This window comes from Drosophila montana, unplaced genomic scaffold (assembly GCF_035044405.1).
Source record: "Drosophila montana isolate Dmon_TW-CO22-7 unplaced genomic scaffold, ASM3504440v1 contig_599_1, whole genome shotgun sequence".
NCBI classification, from domain to species: domain Eukaryota; kingdom Metazoa; phylum Arthropoda; class Insecta; order Diptera; family Drosophilidae; genus Drosophila; species Drosophila montana.
The window spans coordinates 410483-430183 of NW_026998916.1; the positions used below are offsets into that span (position 1 = coordinate 410483).

Here is a 19701-nt window from a genome sequence, read left to right on the forward strand (position 1 = left end):
GATCATTTAAATCGGTTAGGATTCGAGCAATTTATGTTCATGGTATGTATGAAGTCACCTTGAAAAATCGGCGTCATTGTTGTTAAAACAAAATTAATATTTGTTATTTGGGTGTCCGAATCTATCAAAAAAAGGTAGGTTGAAGCGCTACCAAAGGCTATATTTTTTAGGCTATAGTGTTAACCAAGAAATAACCACGTATAGTACAAAATATTAACAAAATAATTAAATGCAATTTTAGAGTTGAATTGTGACAAATAAGTCTATAACTGTAATCCTTAGAGTGACAAAGACAAACTGCCTAAATAATACTATTAACATTTTAAATTTAATTATAAGTAAAAACTCTTGACATTACATTGTGGTTTTTATGCATAAGACAACTAATAAAAAAGTTGTCGCTCGGTGTAATTAAATGTTTAGATGTAATTAGTAGAGTAAAACCAATTGCAAATTCCTCAACGTCCTCATGTCCGACCTTAAGAATAAATTATACATAATATAAATAGTATGAAAGTATATTTTTAAGGCGCGTAAAACGATTTGTTGCTTCAAAGATAAAAAGCCTTGGAGGCTATCACATACATATATTGATTATTTAAAAATGTTTTATAAAGTTAGCATTATGAATATTGTGGAGACTCTCCACCTGATGGCATTTTCTTAACGCGGCTAACATCGTCATATGCAATTGAGAAAACACTTTTCTTTTTGGCTATTGGATTTCTACGGCCCATACTATTCATTAAAGAGTTCATGGCAATGCCCGAGTCGTGGTCATCTTCTAGAGTAGATGCATTCAGCTGCTTTTGAGCATGAGAAGGGATGTGTACAGCATTTTGGTCTTCTATGTAAAGATTTATTTTTGATTTTGTTAACTTTACTTCGTTCTCTTTTATGGGCGACGGTTTCGGCTTGTGCCTCTGAGATAGTTGATCTTTTTCCGTTGGTGTCGCATGGGGCGGAGTTTCCGGATACATATAGTGTGGCAACTTGGTGGGAGGAGGTGGCACGTCCGGAGCGTTCTCACGTTCGAAGCGATGTTCAGAGTGCTGTAAGAGCGGATGGTTGGTATCAGTCTCTGTTTTGGGCTTGTGTTGCTTATTTAAATCTCTATCCTCTTTGAGCAGCCGACTGCCTTTTGGTGGAGATTTTCGAGGTGCCGGTTCCGGTTTGAATATCCCTTCGGCATCATTTTGTGCTTGATCCTCCGACTTTGAGTGCATTCGCGCTTTCGACACACGTTTTTCCGGGGCAACATTTTTCTTTTTGGCTGACAACTGCGATTTGGACGACTCCGTAGAAGTTCGCCCGCTTAAAGAGGGCTTCTTCCTACTGTAATACCATTCCATATATTTGGGCACATTTCGTGTAGTGGTTTCATTGTGACCGGCTAGTTCTGTTTCACTTTGATAAAAGCGATCATTTAAGGAACGTTTCAAACCACTCATTTCAATTGAATTACTAACGCGGTTTCTGTCATTTCCGCTCATATGCATTTCTGACTTTGAAATTGAAGTTCGGTTATGCGGCGGCTCCGAAGATGTTTGCTTTCGGGAAATATGGCTGCGCTTAGAACTGTCTCTGCGTGAAAGTCTCGGCCTAGCCTCTGGTTGGATTTCTCGCGACTCCGATGGCGAAATGTTTATGGATTTACTTTGGTGTGAATGCTTAATTTGTAGTTCATTAAGCTCTGGGTCTCTTGACTTTTTAGCGTAAATATTTTGTTGATGCACACAGCCAGATGAGTTTTCATTTGTCCTAATAACAATTTCATTATCATCTGAATCAATTGAGTATTCAGTATCGTTTTCGTCATCCAAGTTGTTATAGAAGTGTTGAGCTGTTCTATGCTCTCTTGGACTTCCGAATTCATCTAGAGAGTCCGATATTTCCATAAGTATCTCTCGGCTTAGTGTTTCTGATTTGTGCTTGCTATTAGATTCTTTGTGCTCGTCAACCTCAATCCTTCGATTTTCGTTACTCAACTGCTTACGCAAAATACTTGTTTTTGTTTCGCGAAGTGGCTTTTTAGGTGGTACTCGTCTCATTTTCTCGTATATTTCTTCTTCCTCCTTTATAGGGGTGCGGATTTTGTGTTTAACCTCTTCAACCAAAACAATTCTATTTCGAGGTTGTGAGTTGCCGCGTAGCCTTAAACGCCTTTTGGGGTGATGACGCTTTATCCAATATACGCCTTCGGGACTATTTGGTGGACTAAAACGCACATATTTGTATTCATCCTCTGACATCGAATCGTCATTTTCACTACGTGCTCGGCGGCGAGTAGAGCCCACTTTGTAATGTGAATTTACCAATTGTTTTTCCGTGTAGCCATGAGCCGGTTCAGTTTGCGTACCAGCGTCGCAGTCGGTTTGTGTTCCTATAGCCATTGATTGGCCCGGAAGACTTTGTGTTTCTAAAATTATTTCCTGCTGGGTGTATCTAGTTTCTAGTTTTTCCTTTTCAAGCAATATTTGTCGCAAAAGCGCATTCTGTTGTTTAAGCGAGTGCTCCAGCTCATGTGTAAGCGATTGATTTGATAAATTGGGTTGGAGCTGGGATATTTCCTCAGCACCCTGAACAGACTGGGTATGTATAACTTTTACTTCAGGCTCCGTTTGGGAGTAGACAACACTATTTGGTCCCGATTTACCCAAGGGAAAAGTGTCGCCCTTAAGTGTTGATCCTTGTTGTATTTCGTTTGGCATTGACTGAATATATGTTGCACCTGGGACAATATGATAGTGTTCACGTATTATCTGCTTTCCATCGGGCTGCTCTTCAATAAATCTTCTCATTAAAATCTCCTTACCCGTGTTGTCCACCATTAATAATTGTGGATGAGAAAGGTTTATTGATGACTTCACTGGAATATTTACGTATATATTGTCGTCATCCAATACAGTATCGTCTCGAGTTTTATCTCTTGTCATAAGCTGTAAAATCTCGACATTTCCGTCTTTTATAAAAAGTTCGCGCTTATTCTTGAGACTGTTTTGGGCAGTGTTAAAGTCGACGTCGCTTCCACGGTCGATTTCGTGCCTTCGTATAGAATCATCGTCTATTTGTCGAGCTTCTGAGTCGTAGTTTTTCAAGCGACCATTATCCTGAGGACTGTTTTCTTTGCCACGAGAAAATTTTTCTTTTATTTCAACTAAGTGGTGATCATCCATTACATCTTCAATATAAACGTCACGATCGTTTATTAAATTAGTTCTAGAGTCATGGAAACTATGATGTGGGTCGTCTTTGGTTGTGTGGCTATTTCTATAAAAAATTATACATTGGTAATTCCATTAAAATTATATATAAGATATAGGTCAGTACTTAATGCGGACGCGTCTTTGTTGATATTCCGCGGATTCTGCGCGCCGAACTGCATCGCGGTCGGTATTAATAATAGACTGTTGCGTTTCTATGTTTTCAGGCTGTTCACGTCCATCGCGGAATTCCCAGCGGGTAGGCTTTGTTCGTGTATTTGATGGTTTATCCGCTGACCAAGCCTCCCGTCTTCCCATCCACTCGGCGACCTGTAATTTAATAGTTATTTAAGTATATATAATCACTTTGCGTATACCTTGCGTTTTAAAGAAAGACTTTCAAATGCTATCACCTTCAATCGTTTAAAAAAGTGGGTAAGATGGAAACTATAAATACAAACAGTGGTAATATGATATGATTGCAGAGCCATAATAAATTAAAAGTAAGAGTTGTTAAAAATGTTAGAATTTTGGGAGTTTATGGTGTAAGTGAGAATGGAAATATTGTTGGAAACTAAAGAATAAGTTTACTAACGAAATTGCCATTTTGCAAGCGTGTTTGATGCTTTCTACATTTCGAAATTCTAAGTACTGTGTTATTTGAAATCGATCAAAATCTACCTGAACAGATTTTGTATGTTTTCCATTTGCCATTTCTCTATGCACTAGATGTACATCGTCTTCAGTTTTACTGATATTAACTATTCTTTTGCTACAAGAGAAGAATAAACAATTAAATATGAGATGAGTAATGTGTCGTAGGATAATGATATGAACTTTAAAGAGGTATTGTCTTCCTCACTACATTGAATTCTGTACTTAGTCTTTGGTACGATACTGAGTGAATATTTTTAGGAATTGTATGCATTTGTTGAGCGATTAGCTTGCTTGTTTTAGTCTTAATATACAACGTTAACGTTAAAGTTGAAATTATCACCCGTTGGAAGTATTATGGGTGACATTAATCAAAGACACAAAATATTTATTTTGTGGTCTTGACAGTGTCGATATAGAAAGAAGGTGGTGTGTATTTAACCTATACGCTGCATTATATACTGTTGTTGTTTTTTAAATTATTTTATGTTAGGCATACCATAGGCAAAACATTTAAAAATGTATAAAATGTATGTTTAAGCTTGTGGCTTGATTTAGAATATATTGCACACAACTTTGAATGTCGATCGTGTTAGGTAGTTTATAAAGCGATTTGGCATTTTTCGTATAGCTTTCAACGGTATCCTCTCCAGTGTCGAACTAAATACCGAGACTAAGTTACCGATCCAAGAAGCAAGGGATGAAAATATAGAATGTCTTGTAATGCTCTAGGAGAGCACATTTTTCCCTGTGTTACTTACGTAGTTGCATTATAAAGAGGACACCACGAGCATATACAGCAAAGCAGTAAAATCAAGATCGTAAGGGCAATCAACGTGGCCAGTAGTATAAGAAGCCAAAATAAAACTTTATTTTCAGCCTTATACTGCGTCTGCAAGGGAGTGAGATTCTATTAACGCACACTAGTCATTAATCGTTCCATAAAATTATTTGGCTTCTAATTACGATAACTTACGGCTGTTTCGGCTGTGTCTTGTGGCATGATTGCGTAAGAGTTATTATGCTGCGACAGCCGCTGTTGTATTTGCGAGATATCAACTACTGATGCCCTGTCATAGAGAACAGTTGCGGTTACCACACTCCGCTCTTTGATGTTTGGATTACCGTTGAGTATGTCTTTTGCCCCAGGCTCTTCAGGTCTGAGGGGTCGAATTTCGTGAATGAAAACCTTGCCTCCAGTTATTGCAGATAGTGTTTCCTCTGTTTGGCGCTTATCCAGCTTAAGTCCTGGTATTACAAATGTCACAATGCGCTTTCTACTCTCTGGTGGATAGATGCGTATTGTCGTGGTCGAAAAACGCACTGGCACTCCTAGATCGTAGGCTCTAGCGGTCAGAATAAATAAATCGCCCTCATCGTCGGATAGTGGCAAGGTATGTACATCTCGGCGTCCTCGCTGGCTGATATGCTTTTTTGAGCGAAGGTGTATCTTTTCTCGGACTGTCAGCTCGCCCGTCAGCTTATCCAAAATAAAATTATTTTCATAGTTGCCATTGATAAGTTCATATCGCACTTCATTATTTGGCGCTGTGGCATCCTTGTCAGTGGCATGTATGAAAGCGCTGGTTGTGAAACCCAGTAGGTCGGTTGCCAGTATAAACTCGTATAAATCCTTGTCAAATATGGGTACCTCATCGTTTACGTCAATTAGCTTGATTATTAGCGGAACTTGGGCTCGATTGCCAATACCATCCATGTCGCGAGCCTCCACATACAAGTGATACTCAGGCATTATTTCGCGATCAAAGCCGTGGGTATTGGTTGCAACTGTGATTAATCCGTTTTCCGCATCCAGATTGAGAGAGGTATTTAGGTATCCCAAAATGGCCGTATAGCGCACCTTTCCACCCAAACCCGAATCCAAGTCTCCTGCATGAACCTGCACGACTTTTGTGCCCACTGTCATGTTTTCAGGGAGTTCCACCGTGTAACTCGGCTGTTCGAAAACCGGCGTATTGTCGTTAACGTCGTTGATATATACAGTGACTTTTACCATTGCCGAAAGATTAGTAGCTGGTCCCAGCTCCTGTGCGAGTATATTAAACTGAACCGATTGCCTTTGCTCGTAATCCAACCAAGAATTGTCCCTAACTCTAATGAGAAACGATGCGCTACGCTCGGCTACATTCGGTGTGATCTCAAAAGTGCCGTTATTATTTAGTAATGTCAGTGAGAAGACGCCATTTTTTCCAGTATCGTCGTCATACACTCGTGGTATATATGGATCCACGAACGATAGCGCAGTACCTTGCAGGGCATTTTCATCCACCCTCGAGACGTAGCTACAAGCACAGGGAGGATGATCAGGATATGAGAAAGATATAATTATACATATATAAATGAACACATAAAAACATAAAATTTACTTGTATTCTCATTCATACCGAGATTTTTAAACACATCTTGAGTAAAATTATACGATCATTGGTTCGATTTTCTGGAAAGTGTGTCTAAAAAATGTCTAATGGGCAAAAAAGCACCATATTTTAAAGATGCATGATACACATTTTCCGGCTGTGTATGTATTAACTTGGTCAGCATCAACAGCTGAGTCGTTTTAGCCAAGTGTATGAATGCGTCCATCGGAAAATATGGGCTAAAGATTTTTAATTTTGAACATAGGTCCTCTTAGTTTTGTAAATATACTCTGGTATATACAGTATACACAGGGACAGAACATTTCACTTTTGATACCTCCCCTTGTTCACTACAAAACAAGTAAAAGGTTCTAGTCGGGGGCTCCCGACTAGGAGATACCCTGAACCCTCTTATTCTCGCGCTCGTTTGCTTTAGTACTAATAAAGATAAATAAAAAAAAAAATTCCCTTGGCAGGGTTCAAACTCGCAACAGACCGCATTACTTTCTGCCGCCTCTACTCAACAGCCACACCAATAATTGAGTCTTAATGAGAAAAAACGAATTAAAATAGCAGGACAGAAAACAAAACAATCGCTATTGCAATGCTGTTAATAGAATTTAAAGAAGACGCGCATGAATGTGTGTGTGTACATGTCAGAAGAAATTCCTGAAATTTTCGCTTGCTGCCGCTGATGCGAGATAAGCCAAAACACGTTTTCTTTAATAACTTTGAAACTTTGTGTTTCTTAATCGATCTTGATGAAATTTTCTACAGTACATATTATTGTACTATAGAATATTACTTATGAAATAGTAGCGGGGAGGGGGTAATAGCTATAAAATGAAATATACTTAATATATGTATATATATACATATACTATTATCGAAGCTACATGTCAAGTTTGATGACCTAGCTCTTATTATTTACCAAAATTTCACAAAAAACAGGATTTCGATATCGACTTTTATCGATTAATTGGAAACGGGGCAAGCTATCGAGTATCGGAAACAAACTCGATCTGCGCGGGCACTAGGAGGACATACATAAATTTCAAGTCTCTAGCTCTTATAGGTTCTGAGATCCTTGCGTTCATACATACGGACGGACAGACAGACAGACGGGCATGGCTAGATCGACTCGGCTATTGATGCTGATCAAGAATATATATACTTTATGAAGTCTGAGATGCTTCCTTCTGCGTGTTCCATACATTTGCACAGATACATTATAGCCTTTTTACCCATTTTAAATGGCTTCAGGGTACAAATAAACGAGAAAGAAGGGCTATCTTCGGCACGCCGAATATTTAATACCCTTGCAGACCCAAGCTTTTCATAATGCTCATAGTGCTTTGCCCATATCTAAGAAGCACAGGGAAAATAGTTAATGCCGAGTATGGCTAAGCTATCTTTAAAAAACAAATAATTTTTCCTTAATTTAATTATCGCCGGATCGTTCCTATGGCAGCTCTATGATATAGTGATCTGATCTTAATAGGATTTTCCATATATATGAGGAGCAAAGTAAAACAAATAAATGCCGAGTTTGGTCAAGATATCGTGAAAAACAAGCAAATTTGCCTCTAATGTCTTGATAAACAAAAATGTTTTTCATACAAAATCCTACTTTTCGACCGATCGTTCCTATGGCAGCTATATGATATAGTGGTCCAACAGAAAGAGGGACTTCTGCAAAGTTTCATAAAGATAGCTTTAAAACTGAGAGACTAGTTCGCATAGAAACAGACAGATGGACAGACGGACATGGCTATATCGACTCGGGTGTTAATACTGATCATGAATATATATACTTTATGGGGTCGGAGATGTCTCCTTTTATGCGTTACACATTTCACGACAAAATTATAATACCGTCTGCAAGGGTATAAAAAGAGGCATTTGTCGAGGTATTTACTTGGTACTTTTACTTGTCTTTGGTATTTACATATATGTATATGCCCTGAAAATTTCATAAAGATAGGATAATGAGCACCGAAGTAAATCACAGAAACATTTCCCATAGTGTGGTGGTGCGTTCGTGCGTGTATGTCTGACTTTGTTTATGTACGTGTAGAAAAAAGCTAGAATGTTTTTGGCGCGGGGTGTATCTCAGTGTATCTCCTGACCAGGCGCACCCGACTAGAGCACTCTTACCTATTATATCTGTTTTTGCAGATACACATCTATTCCTCTTAAGCTTTAAATACTTACTAATCGTTCTCGAAGTATGGAGGTGAGTTGGTACGGTCCGGCAGAAAGAACGCTAATTGCACTGTGGAAGCCATTGCTAGAGGTTCGTCACGACCAACTTTAACTTCTTCCGCAATTACGGTGAGCAAAACGGGATCGCCCACATGTGTGATTGCCACAATATCTTCCAGTGGTCGCATCAAAAAAATTTCACCTGGAAAGGTATAGAATTTACGTTGAAATTAAAATTGTAGTTTTAAAGAAGCTTCAATCGTTTTTCGCGAATGCATTTTTTTAAACCATTTCTGAGGGTCTTTTTTTTTGCAATGAAGTACATAACTCATAAAAGCAGACATCCCCGACCCGATTTTTGCTCCCTACATATGCAATGTCTTATGAACATCAGACCACTATATTATTTAGCTGACATAGGACCCATCGGTCCAAAATTAAGTTGTTTAATGAAAGTCTTTTTGGACCAAACTTGGCATTTATTAGTTTCACAATGCCTCTTGCATATGAACCGGATCTCATCAATATCGGACCAACATACAAGGGTATAATTACAAGGGTATAATTATAGACATTATTTCTTGTTAAAAGTCAAATTAAATATAAGCGTGGTTATTGTAGTCTTTTTTAATTAAAAATTACTAGACAACCTGAAGGAAAGAGTTTGGATTACATTTCGTTAAAAAAATCCGGAACAATATTTATGTTTTGGCAAAATATAAAAATTAAGTCTTGCGAGAAGTAAGAATACTGATTTTATACTTTGTGAATATTTTAGAAGAGCTCCTTATGGCTAAAATACCAAGACCGCAAAAGAACTTAAGCCTGACAGCCCTGAGAACAATTTAGTACAGGAAAAACACAGACAATTCTTGTACTAACTGACAAGGTCGATGTGAGTGGCCAACGATTATGCCCACTTTTTGCTTGGTTTGGAATTGCTTTGCAAAAAAACCAAGGAGACAGAAAGTAATGCGACGCCTGAGAACATTTATTGCTTTTTCTATTCGCCTCACTTTATGTATATCAAAGTTATCTATATATATAAATGAGTTTGTCCTGACTGACTGAATAAACGGAGACAAACGCACAGCCCAAGCCGTCAGAACTAAGAAGTTGAAATTTTTACTTAATTTTCCTAATGGGGCAAAACTGATGTTATGAAGTCATGATTGAGCAGTCTCCGCTAAATAAGCTAAATAAGGGTGCGTTTGTTTTCTATGTATATGTATAGAAGAGAGTTCAAGGTATTATTTTCAAGGTCGGGACCAACCTATTGAAAATGGGTAAAGCGAAGATAATGTAGAAAGTATATCAATTTTTGCTTTGCATGAATAGCCGAGTCGAGTTCGTATGTATGAAGGCGTCGATCTCAGACCCAATATTATGTAGCTAAAGACCTGCAAATAAACGTAGGTACTCCTAATTATGTATGCATGTGTATTCACTTATAGCTTACAAGTATATTTTATGTTTTGGGTATCCCATAAAATAAAATAAATAATACTTCCTACATATAATCAAAATCTTTCAATTAAATTATATAGCTCAATAGGAAGAATCGGTCGAAAACCGAGTTTTTGTATAGAACCATTTTCGGTTTCTTAAGATTTCTCACCAAAATCAGAAATAACGAGCTTCACAGTTCTCCCCACATATGAATCTGCGTAACCTTGAACCATTTATTTACAAAAGTATTTATTCTTGTGCGTCCCGAAGAAAGCCAGGACGGCTTTTGCAATGGTGATTAGAGCGAAACTCGAAAGCTTTAATTTGTCGGTTTTCGGTTAAATCGACTGACCATTCGAGTTTGATGCAAATAAGATAACCTAGCAGTGCTTTAGTTCATATGTCTGAGATAGAAGCAGCTTAGGGTATTTGCTAGTCGGTTCATCTCGACTAGAGCCATATTATTACTTGTAATGAAATACAATATGTGCAGATGCATACTATGAAATTAAATTCTTATGTGTTTGCCGAAATGCGTTTTGCCTCATCAAGAATTCTGCCAATTTTTGCAAAAACAATGACTGCCCCAGACGTAAGCTTACAAACACACACGTATACAGATCCGGTTGCGCAAAGGCCGGCTCAAGAGACTCCTCAGCCTGGCCCAGAGTCATTGCCATCAAACTGGTAATGAACCAGACAAGCACTATACAAGGAAGCTTAAGCGCAATCATCGCGAGTTGATTGTTACGTTGAGCAGCTAAGGGCAAAGTCGTTGCTGAGAGCTAGAACTTGGTCCCAACGTGCATTGAAGATGAGCTTTGCCATCTAACGAGTCTTACGACAGACCGGATTGAAGCTTACCCGTTCGATTGCTGGTAGTTATGTTAATATAACTTTTTTATGTTGTTGCATTGTTGTTTTTATATTCTCTGCATGCAAAATCGTTAAAAAGAATAACACAGTTTTTTACAATTGCATACAACAGGCTGCAATAGACACTTTTAATATACATACATATATCTTTTTACCCTGCATTCATCAGCAGCGCTTAAGTACCGCTGTATATATAGACTAGAAATATAAAATATGGCACCATTGAAAATGGCTAAATGGGTATACCGTTTCCTTTCAAATATATTTAACAGGCAGAAGGAAGTATCTCCGGCTCTATAAAGAGTGTATACAACTTTGCAGAACTATACACATCCGTGACAATGAATTTATATGAACAGGTACACCTAATTCCCGTAAATATTGATTTTATTTCAAGACATCGATAACTCATTCCGTTCCATAAAATCGACATCGAAATCTTAATGTAAGAGCATATTCGGAGCTCATAAAAGTTAGGGAGACGACATTTTATCAGTGCACTCGCACTGGCTTAAAATGTTCAGTTTTTCGATGACTCCCCTGTTCTCTAGAAATTTCATGCAATATACACACAGTTAGGTGCTATATTTGGGTTCAACAATTTTTATAATGACCGATTGAACCCACGGGAGCTATGTACATATGCAAGACTGCAATTCCCATAGTGCAGGACTAGGCAAAGAAGAGGCATAAATATGTATGTATGAAGAAGGTTCAATGTTTTGTAACGGTAGATCGACACAGGCTAGAGGGTGCTTTCTAGTCGAGACCTCCAGATAAGAGCACTCTTGTTAAATATTTGGGATAGGGTAAGTTGCTTAGTTTAGTTTTATTTGTATTGTACTATAATTGTAGCATATAATTTTACATCGCACTTACCGCTTGTGTCGTTGATATCAAAAAAAGAAGTAAAGGGGTTGTTTTCAGAAACTAAACCATATCGTACTTCCCGTGGGTTCCCCTTATCACCGTCCTCCGCATGAACTTGCAAGATCTTAGAAATACGATGTATTAGAATATCATTAAGTTTATTATTATACACAGAAGTGAATATCGTAACAAAAAATCAGCTTTACTTTTGTTTTCGTCTAAGATAATTAATTTCATAAAATACAAATCACCTTATCACCAGGAAGAATACCGGGCTGTAATTTTGTAACTGGCGGTGCCATAGTAAACACAGGCGGCTGATCTTGTACATCTTGTACAATAACAACAATTTCTATTCCTGCAATATTTCGTCCATCTTGACCAGGCTCGGCATATGCGTCCTAAGTGGAAAAATAATTTTTTGTTACACATCACAAGCTTTCACATAACCCTAATAAACGTACATTAGCAAGAATTGTTAAGTGGTACATAGCTTGCTTCTCAAAATCCAAAGGTCCTAAAAGGAAAACTGTTCCTTCCGTTGTCTCAGCTGATATAATTTTTTGTCTTATAGCAAATAAAGGCGAACCCTGAAGTTAAAAATTTTTAATTTGATAATTTATGTTCTCAATATTACTCACCCATAACTCGAGGTAGACTGGCTTTTGAAAGAGTGGGTTTTTCCGGGCAATTACATAATCTAGTTCTGTGCCTCGCTTTGCATCCTTTAAGAGAATTAAAATTGGGATACTATTATCATCCATCAAATATATATTAATTATGTAGTAATACAACACATATTATACTGTCGTGCAGTAGAATCGGAAATCCTTTTTTTAACAGTAAAGCACCAATCTGTCGATTCTAAGATTTTAGCACCTTTCTATAATACACACACAAAATAAATCATAAAATCATAAACACGCGTTCATTCCATATGCTGCTTACTGGCTGCGTTGTTTCTCCTCTCAGCCCTATAATATAGGAAATGCTTTCGAGATTAGCTTCTGTGTTTATCGTTTGATCTCTTTAAAAATTTCATTTATATATAGCATTTAAATGTGTGTAAAAACAAAACACTAAAACAATAGTTCTAAAAATTAACAGGTTCTAGTCGGGAGCTCCCGACTAGGGAATAAACTGAACCCTCTTCTACCACCACCAACTACAGTTCGAGCTACGCGCCCGTTTGATTCAGCAGTACTAAAAATTAATTTAAAAGAAAAGAAAGTGTCTCCTTGATAGGTCTCGAACTCGTAATATACCGCACTACTTGCAACCGCCACTAATCAACAGCCACACCAACAATTGAGTCTTAATGAGAAAAAAAAACGGACTAAAACAATACAATCGCAATTAAAATGCTGTTGATAGAATTTAATAAATACATGTGAATGTATGTGTGTATATATATACAGAAATTCTTGAAATTTTCGCTATCTGACCCATCCACGCGGGCAGCCAAAACACATGTTCTTTAATAACTTCTGTATTTCTTAACCGATCTTGATGAATTGTATATTCTTAAAAAGTCAAAAGCATTAAAATTGTGGCTTAAATTGCTGGGCAATACAATTTGGTTTATTATTTTGATTTATAGCTATGTGGTGGTAGCAGAAAAGTGGCGATAGCTATAAAATGAAAGATATTTTAAATATATATACTATTTTAGAAGCAACATATCAAGTATGGGGGCATTAGCTCTTAAAATGATACGATTTGCTCAAAAAACAGGATTTCGAGATCTATTTTTATTAAATGCTTGGAAATGGAGTAAGTTATCGATTATCGGAAACAAACTCGTACTGCGCATGGACTAGGAGGGCCTAGTGAAGTCTCTAGCTCTTATAGGTTCTGAAATCCTCGCATTCATTCATATGAACAGACGGACGGGCGGACAGACAGGCGGGCATGGCTAGATCGACTGGGCTGTTGATGCTGATCAAGAATATATATACTTTATTGGGTCGGAGATGCTTCTTTCTGCCTTTTACATACGTTTGCACAAAAACATTATACCCTTTTTACCCATTTTTAATGGGTTCAGGGTATAAAAATTATGTATTTGTAATTTTCGGGGAAACGGGAGCAACAATGTTGTGTCTGCGGCTCATATAAAATACGAGTGCTCGTAAAACAGGAATTCGATATCGATTCAATGGTATAGGGGCAAGTTATCGGTGATTTCATAAAATCTCGATTTGCAATAGGAGGGTATATCTAGATCTTATAAACACTGAGATCGACACGTTCATGCACACAGATGGTCATAGCTAGATCGGTTCGGCAGTTGATACTGAACCGGAATATGTATACTTTGTGCGATCGGAGATGCCTTCTACCGCTTGCTACAATGAAATGAAAGCTGCATGGACGATGTTTCACTTTTCTCTCGGTCGGCTTTAATTTTATTTTCAAAGATCTTTGTGAACATTGACTTGATACATGCTTCACACGAAGGTTTGTACGAACGCAAGTTGATTTTTCGATTTCAAGTACTACGAGACTAATATTTTAACCACAAAAGGCAGATCCAACATTTTGGTTCTTCACTCGATGGACTTAAAATAAATTTTAAAATATTTATGTAACATATAAAGTGAGATTTTAAGTTTAATTACAAATTCACATAATTTACACTTTCACAATGTCTTCTTAGAGCAACCACTAAGCCTGCAAAGCGATAAAAAAAATTTTACAATTTGCACCATTTAGATATTTAAGTTAGGGAACGCTAGAAATTTTTGATATTATATTTTACCCTGTTTCCGCCAGTGGAAAGTTGTGTTTTTTCGTACTATCTTGAACTGCACTTTCTTTTGAAAGTGTCTTTAAAGTTCATCGAATGAAGAATCATTATGGAATCAACGGTTTCCGCCCATATCAGTCTTGTGGTTAAACCTTTTTTCCATTCAAAAACTTTATAATACGAGCTTCAGCTTAGCCGGGCGATCGCATCACTATATTATATAGCTGCCAAGGGAATGGTTGAAAATTGCGTTCTTTTGGAAAAACATTTTTGTTTTTCCAGATAACTTGTGCAAACGACACTTATTGTTTTCACTATGCTCGTTACATATAAGAAGCATCTTATTATTTTCGGACCATTATAAGATATAGCTGCTATCGGTCATGTATTAAAAACTTACTTGTTTAAAAATATATCTTGGCCAAATTCGGTATTTATTAGTTTTACTATACTCCTTACATATGCGCCAAAGTTTATCAACATCAACCAAAATCAGATCTACAAGGGTATTTAATCTCGGCATGCTGAAATAGAAGTTATTACTTGTGTGCTTTCAATATTTCAACAAACACTTGTGCTCGTTGGAAAAAATTCAAAAGATTCTTTTGATGAACATTTTCTGAACGTAAATAATCAAGCTATTTTGTTAATCCAATTCCTAGGAATGTTTTATTTACTAGGTATTGGAATGTTTTACTTGTTTATAAGCCTATATACCAATTCTTAATATGATATCCAATGTAGTAGAAGACATTAATACATTCAACGCTGATAATTATTATTTTAAGTTTTTACGCAGAGCAATTAAAGAAGAGCTAGCAATAAAAAATCTCCGCACCATTACCTGTTAAACCCCTACAGGGAAAATGAAAATTTTAACATGAAATGTAATGAATAAAATGAGACATCTCCGACTCCATAAAGTATATGTATTCCAGATCAGCATCAACAGCCAAGTTTATATAGCCATATCCGTTTGCCTGTTTCCATAGTAACTAGTCTCTCGTTTTTCAGCTATCGTATTGTAACTTTGCATAGGTTCGTCTTTCTGTTGCAGGCATATATAGATGTCAGAGCTGGCCGGATCGGACAACTATGTCATAAAGTCTTTATATGAAAAACTTTTTTGTTTTTTAAGATATTTTGCCTAAACTTGGAATTGACACAAGCTCCATGAACTCTCTTCCACCAACACCAAAAGCAGCTAGCGTTAAGAGCTCGTTTGCGTTAGAATTAATAAAAAAAAATTAAAAATAAGTTCTTCCCAATCGGACTATAACCCGTACCGACCCTGCACTACTTAAAACCGCTTCTACTCGACAACCATAGGAACAATTCATTTCGGGCGAGAAAAAAACGATTTAAAATATCAGAACATACACACAGCACAGTTAACAATGCAATGGAAATTTCAATGCTGTTGTATATACAGAATATAGGCACACGTTTATTTAAATAACTTCAGGGTATCTTAATCAATCTTGAAGAAATTTTCAACAGAAGATCTTATTGAATATTCAAAAAGGCAATTGTATTAAAATTGTGGCTTATATTGATGGGTAATTCAAATATGTTTATTTATTTGATTTATAGCTTTAGGGTGGAGCCGAGGTTGGGATAGCTATAAAATGAAAGATACTTGATATATACATATATACTATTTAGTAAGCTACATGTCAAATTTGGTGATTCAAGCTCTTAAAAATTAAGAGATTTGTTAAAAAAATAGGATATAGATATCGGTTTTATTGATTGCTTGGAGACGGGGAAAGATTTCGATTATCGGAAACAAGCTCGTAGTGCGCGGGCATTAGGACCTAAGTTAAAAATTGTAATTCTCTAGCTCTCATAGGTTCTGAGATCAACGCTTTTATGCATACGGATAGTCGGACATGGCTAGATCGACTCGCCTATTGGTGCTGATCAATAATATATATATTTTATGGGTTGGAAATGCTTGCTTCTGGCTGTTACATACATTTGCACAAAACGATTATACCCCTTTACTCATTTTCAATGGGTTCAGGGCATAAATATATAAATATAAATTTTAGGACAATGGATATTTGAGAGCTTTACTCACCTCAGGTATCATGATGATGCCCGGCTTATGTGGAAATATGAGGTCATGGGGCGTGCTAAAGTTGGTTGCTGTAATTGAACACAACTGCGTGGCCGTCCCACCATTTGTATCCTTAACCGAGACTTGAAAGTCGTAGAAGCGGCCTGGCTCAAGGCGTCGTTGCAATACAATATTAGCTTGACAGACAGAATTGTACTTGGTGCATGGAAGCGATTCCACCTTGACAGTGGAAGAGGATACATCGCCCATAAACTCAAAGGTCAATGGATAGTCGAACTCCTCGTCAGTTGCACGCAATCTGTAGATTACAGAGCCGACCTGTGCGTCTGCCGGCACCAGTACTAGTTTCATGCGTGTAGAGGGGTCGAATTTGGGATCCACTCCGTGAACGTGATGTAGACACAGAATTCCAATTAGGATGCTGATTGTCAGCAATCGATAGGCGGTCATTGCGCTCAACCATGGGCCAAATTGCAAAGTTGGTCGACACTGACGTTGTTGATGGTGAAGCTGGGAGGTAGGTGGTTGATGATAGTAGCATTCTTCTTGCCTTCGCTTGCTCGCATCTGAATTCGTGTTGCTTGCAGCGGTTCTCAAACCGCGGTGCGGCGCGTGTGTTAGGTTGTGTCTTTTTCTGCTGAAAATGTTGCTACTGCTGGAAGCCATTGCTATTATAAAAAACAGAGATGTATTATGTTAAAAGCTATGTATTTTTCTAGTTCAGTTCTTTGCAGTGATTACACATTTTAATAATGTAATTTTAAAAATATATATCAAACAGCAAATATAAAAAGATGCATTTTCATCAAACTGCAATTATACCAATAATGTCTTTGTACAGCGATTATGTTATTTTTTGGTAACAAATATAACTAACTCACAAAAGGGCAGCAAAAAAAGTATTAATGCAGTAACTTAAGAAGTATTCTTAAAAACAAAAGAAATAAAAATGTATTAAAAATTTATATTTGGTAGGGTATACTCTATTTTTAATAACAGCCTTAAGTCGATGTTGCAAGGACAAAACAAGTTTTTCGGTTAAGGATGGTCAATTTTCGCCCACTTTTCTTTCAACACCTCTATTAGCTTGGACTTCGAGCTACTGTGCTGATTCCTGATCATCTTTTCCAACATGTGCCAACAGTTCTCGAAGGGAGTTGGTGTGACAAAATTTGACGCGGTAGTTGGCAAGATTGGTTGCAGTCGACGAAGTAATTCTGAAGAAAATTCTCATTATGAACGAGAAAGTACGGCTATGTTCAGCACATTATTTTAGATTCGCCTTAAGACCTTGTGAGAATAGTGAAACTTGTAAATAATGAGTCTGATTAAAATATCTTCGAAAACAGAAAACTAGAGCCACGTTTTACGTAGTTATACTTCCATACAAGAACATAATATTTGACACGATCCGGCTGGTTTGACATTTGTACGTCCAGCAACAGAAAGACGGACCAAACTTTTTTAAGACGATAGCCTTAAAACGGAGAGACTAGTTTGCATAGAAATAGACAGACGGACATGGATGTTTCAACTCGGACTCATGACAATACGAAAATACCCTTTAGAAGGTTAATATTGAAGACTTCTTTTTACATTTTACAAAAAATAATATGGTATATAAAGCCCATCTTAAGGGACTGGACGACGATCAACCAGAAGAGATAAAAAATTAGCTCATTAATATGGCTTTCAGTGCATAGACTCAAAACTTTCAAACAAAAAGTTTAAAAGAAGAAATTTGAAACGTCTTTGAAATTCAGTTTTAATCCAAAACTTCGCCAATGCTACATTTAATCCGAAGTTTCCATTGAAGGTGGGTGGTTCTTGCGAAACACGTCTCAAATGAATTTTCACGAAGATCTTTAAAAATAAGTTTTAAACCGAAAGAAAAAAGTTCATTAAATACTTTTCCGCCAGTTTATTGCTGAAACACGTATTCAATAAATTCGTATAAGGCTATATTTGAAGCTGATTAAACGAAACTTTCAAATCCACTTATGCAACCTTTGACCCCCATTTTCTATCTAGAAACTGTGTAATTTCCGAAAAGTATGGATGATGTATTAAATGACTCTTCGCAAATGATCTTTACGAAACAGCGTCGGTACACACGAGACTTCAGACTTTAATCCGAATTTTCTATTAATCTATCAGAAAAATTTCACAAAGATATAGAATACTAGCGGGTATAACGCGGCCTTGCCCGTGGTTATAAAATCAAAAAAGCTTTAAAAATGATTTTGAAACTGATCAGACGGGAATCAAACAACTTTTATGCAAATCGGAAAACTCTTAAAATTCACCAAACAAATCTTAAAAATGCATTTTCCACCGAAGGAGTTTAGATTTTGCGAGAAATGTGAAACACGTCTCTAATGATTTTTCTTATAGATCTTTGGAAATAAATTTGAACACAAAACGTCATCCACCAAATCTTCTTGCACCAAGGAGGGATTGATTTTTCAAAAAGTGTGAAACATCCCTCAAATAAATTTGAATAATCTTTGAAAATTAGTTTGGGGCCGATCGGATGGTAAACAAAAAACTTTCATTTAACCGTTGTCCGCCAATTTACCACTGTTGCGGGTGGAATTTTCCAAATCGTCGAAATACGTATTCATTAAGTTCTTATTGAGAGCTTTGAAAATAAGTTTGAAGCAAATCGGACACAACTTAAAACTTCGCACAAAAAATCTTTAAATCGCATTCCCCACGAAGAAGTTTGAATTCTGCGAAAAGTGTAAAACACGTCTCAAATGATTTTTCTAATAGATCTCTGGAAATGAATTTGAGTGCGAAACGTCACCCACCAAATCTTTGACCTCCATTTCCACCAAGGAGGAATGGATTTTTCAAAAAGTGTGAAACACCCCTTAAATGAATTTAAACATAGATCTTTAAATATGAATTTGGGGCCGATCGGATAAACAAAAAACTTTCATACAACCTTTTTCCGCCAATTTACCACTGTTGCGGGTGGAATTTTCCAAATCGCTGAAATACGTACTTATTAAGTTCTTATGAAGAGCTTTAAAAATAAGTTTGAAGCAAATCGGACACAACCTAAAACGCCGCCCAAAAAATCTTTAAATTGCATTCCCCCCGATGAAGTTTGAATTTTGCGAAAAGTGTGAAACACGTCTCAAATGATTTTTCATATAGATCACTGGAAATGAATTTGAGCGCGAAACGTCACCCACCAAATCTTTGACCTCCATTTCCACCAAGGAG

At 37.0% G+C, this 19701-nt stretch overlaps 1 protein-coding gene across 6 annotated transcripts in view; it reads right to left on the reverse strand.

Moving 5' to 3' along the window:
- Positions 1-349: 349 nt before the first annotated feature.
- Cad86C (Cadherin 86C) overlaps positions 350-19701 on the reverse strand; it is a 40699-nt gene continuing 21347 nt past the window's right edge. For 2 of the 6 annotated variants that reach the window (XM_064698346.1, XM_064698348.1), the window contains exons 2-12: positions 16468-17135; positions 12277-12360; positions 12100-12225; positions 11887-12036; positions 11645-11759; positions 8450-8642; positions 4834-6160; positions 4619-4767; positions 3885-3975; positions 3331-3533; positions 350-3270 (exon numbers count right to left, since the gene is read on the reverse strand). In XM_064698346.1, the coding sequence (XP_064554416.1) occupies positions 624-3270; positions 3331-3533; positions 3885-3975; positions 4619-4767; positions 4834-6160; positions 8450-8642; positions 11645-11759; positions 11887-12036; positions 12100-12225; positions 12277-12360; positions 16468-17133 (5751 nt within the window). In that variant the 5' untranslated portion in view covers positions 17134-17135 and the 3' untranslated portion in view covers positions 350-623. The remainder of the gene's footprint in view (positions 3271-3330; positions 3534-3884; positions 3976-4618; positions 4768-4833; positions 6161-8449; positions 8643-11644; positions 11760-11886; positions 12037-12099; positions 12226-12276; positions 12361-16467; positions 17136-19701) is intronic. The other 4 variants (XM_064698350.1, XM_064698349.1, XR_010438130.1 and 1 more) reach the window with 4 other exon arrangements.